Source organism: Hordeum vulgare, chromosome 1H (assembly GCF_904849725.1).
Source record: "Hordeum vulgare subsp. vulgare chromosome 1H, MorexV3_pseudomolecules_assembly, whole genome shotgun sequence".
NCBI classification, from domain to species: Eukaryota; Viridiplantae; Streptophyta; class Magnoliopsida; order Poales; family Poaceae; genus Hordeum; species Hordeum vulgare.
This window is the reverse complement of record NC_058518.1, coordinates 385,393,699-385,396,292: the sequence shown is the minus strand read 5'-3', so window position 1 is coordinate 385,396,292 and position 2,594 is coordinate 385,393,699. Positions and strand designations below refer to the sequence as shown.

The window sequence follows — 2,594 nt, the reverse complement described above, 5'->3', positions numbered from 1 at the left end:
AAACAGAGACTAAATGGGCCGACGCGTTATAGTTGGCATAAACAAAGGCACCACAATACTGAAGCTGAATCCACTCGAGCCCTCGACCGAGGAAAAATGGTAAGAACTGGCAGTCATGTGGGTGACATCAGACAAACGTCAACCGAAACGAATGTGCACCAAAATCTCACCGTGTCATGTCGTTGAACCAGAATGGCCACTCCAAGCTCCATTCCACCACAGAGAACACCTTCAGCCACCAATTTCGAGAAATGGCAGGTTAATCAAGAACAAGTCCAACACACGCTACGACGTGGGCCCCTAAATTATATTTACAGCGTCGAAATACCCTTTTTAGTGCCGGAAGGGTACCTGCTCCAACGGGTGCTACAAATATGACGTGACGCTGTTGTTTCAATAGACGCTGCAAAATACAGCATGCATGAGCAAACACCTATCCGACGACGCCCACGAGCAGCCAACCACATTATGCAATATTTTAAATGTAATTTTTTATTGCATTCTAACAACATATCGTAGTTCAGTTACATGATATAATTTAAAATTATTCAATAAAGATCATGACAAATATAAAGTTCACATACAAATAAAATAAAATATGAACAATCATGTCTCATCTTCTTCCACCTCTTCTTCATCCGAGTCTTCAACCGAGGACGAAGACGATTCGTCGTCCTTATTGTAAGCCATCCATCCATCCATGAACCATGCGTCTGTTTCTTCTTCGACCGCTTACTAACGCCGGCGCCCGCCGTTGCCCTCTTTTTTCGAGACGTCGTCTTCGTCGTCACGTCCGCCGCATTCGACCGCTTGACCGGGACGGTGGCTTGACGTCGGGCGGCGGCGCGACGGCACCCAACGCAGTCGGTCGTGGCACCATAAAGAAGCTGCACACGAATACAGAGCACATGAAAGCTTCTAAAGCGAAGGATTGCGGCATACAAGTTGCTTGTTTTTTCATTATCCTGATGAAAGTTACTCTCTTCGTTCCTAAATATAAGATCTTTTAAAAATTATACTATAGACTACATATAAAGTAAAATGGATGAATCTATATTCTAAAAAATGTTTATATATCCACATTTAGTTAATAGTGTAATTTATAAAAGGTCTTATATTTAGAAAGGGAAGGAGTACATAGTATGACTAGAGCAACTAAGTAGTTAGTACATTGTTACACGACGAGGTTGTCTGGCGCCGCGCCGACGAGACCCGGCATGCCAGCGGCGGCCGGACTCCGGTGCCGCATGAGGACGCGCAGCTGCGCCCGTTGGCACTCGATGTTGGACACCAGATCCACCCGCTCCTCCCCGCGCGGCCGCACACGGACAGCCCTCGGGAACTCCACGGACCCCTTGATCCCCCTCCTGATGTGAGGGTTCTCGCCGCCAGTGACTTCTCGCCGGCGCGATTGGGAGTGCTGACCGCTCGGCGGGCTTTGTTGCCCGTGCTGACTGCTCGCCGGGCTTTGCTGGCCAACACTCGCTGGGCTTGCCTTCCCGCCGATCGGGCTGCCGCTCCTGCAGCTGCAGCCTTCGGCAGCGGCGGCGGCATCGGCAGCACGGTCCCCGGCGTCGGCGACCTCACGCAGCTTCTCCTCGACGGCGGCCCGGGCGTCGGCGAGCTTCATCCGTACCCGCTCCTCCCGCCACAGCTCCGCGACGCGCAGCATCCGCCGCTCCTCGTCGAGCTCATCCCGCATCCTCGCGCGCTCCGCCTCGACCCGGCGCCGCTCCTCGGCGAGCTCGGCGGCGAGCGCGTCGTTCAGCGCCTCAACCTTCCGCCGCATGCGCCTCTCGAACTCGAGCTCCGCCGCGAGCTCCTCGACTCGCGCCAGGAGCTCCGACACCGACGTCACGCCCCCGTCGCCGTACCCCAGCTGCTGCTCCATGCCGCCGCCGTCGTCTTCGTCGAAATTCGCCACGATCATAGGTTTGCGGTCCTTTGGGCGAGAAGGGGATCTGCGAGAGTCGCCGCGAGGCGAGAAGTAGTGTGGGTTGTGGTAAAGCTTCCAAGAAGGCGAGGCCACTACAGCGCCATGATTGAGGCCAAGGCCAAGATTCGCGCGGCTTGTTTGCGCTAGCGCTAGCGCCATGGCCTCCACTTTGGCTTGGCGCGCCCGGTCACCTACGCCACCTTTCCGAGCACGAGATCCAATATCTTACTACTTGTCGCGCGCTGCCTTTGTGAGCTGTAAAAGGGAGGCGACGAGGAGAAGGGAGGTCACACGTCTCACATGCACGATCTCAATTCGATCTCTGCGCTGCCATCATGGCGATCATGCTCCATCGTCTTCTCTTCAGCGGACACTGCAGTAAGATTTCCTGTTTGGTATCAATAAGTCGGGTGAATTAAAACCAGTGACTTATAAGTTACGCCTGTTTAATTGTGATCTGACTTATAAGTTATCTTTTCATACAAAAGTGAATGACTTATAAGTTTTAAGTTAGGATGGAGCAACTTATAACTCATAAGTTGAAGTGACTTATAAATTGGATCTGTTTAATAAAATAAGTCATTTTTTGCACTTCATTGGCATGCTGCTGCCTGATGGCAGGCCAAGAGGAAGCATGTGCATCATTGCGTGAATGAGC

The 2,594-nt window shown here is 52.4% G+C and overlaps 1 protein-coding gene across 1 annotated transcript; it reads right to left on the bottom strand.

Moving 5' to 3' along the window:
• Nucleotides 1–519: 519 nt before the first annotated feature.
• On the bottom strand, nt 520–2,336 carry LOC123411700 (protein BRANCHLESS TRICHOME). Its single transcript, XM_045104664.1, has 2 exons — nt 1,171–2,336; nt 520–887 (listed from the first exon to the last, which is right to left on the bottom strand). The coding sequence occupies exon 1, from the start codon at nt 2,093–2,095 to the stop codon at nt 1,175–1,177; it is 921 nt and encodes a 306-aa protein (XP_044960599.1). The 5' UTR covers nt 2,096–2,336; the 3' UTR covers nt 520–887; nt 1,171–1,174.
• Nucleotides 2,337–2,594: the final 258 nt, after the last annotated feature.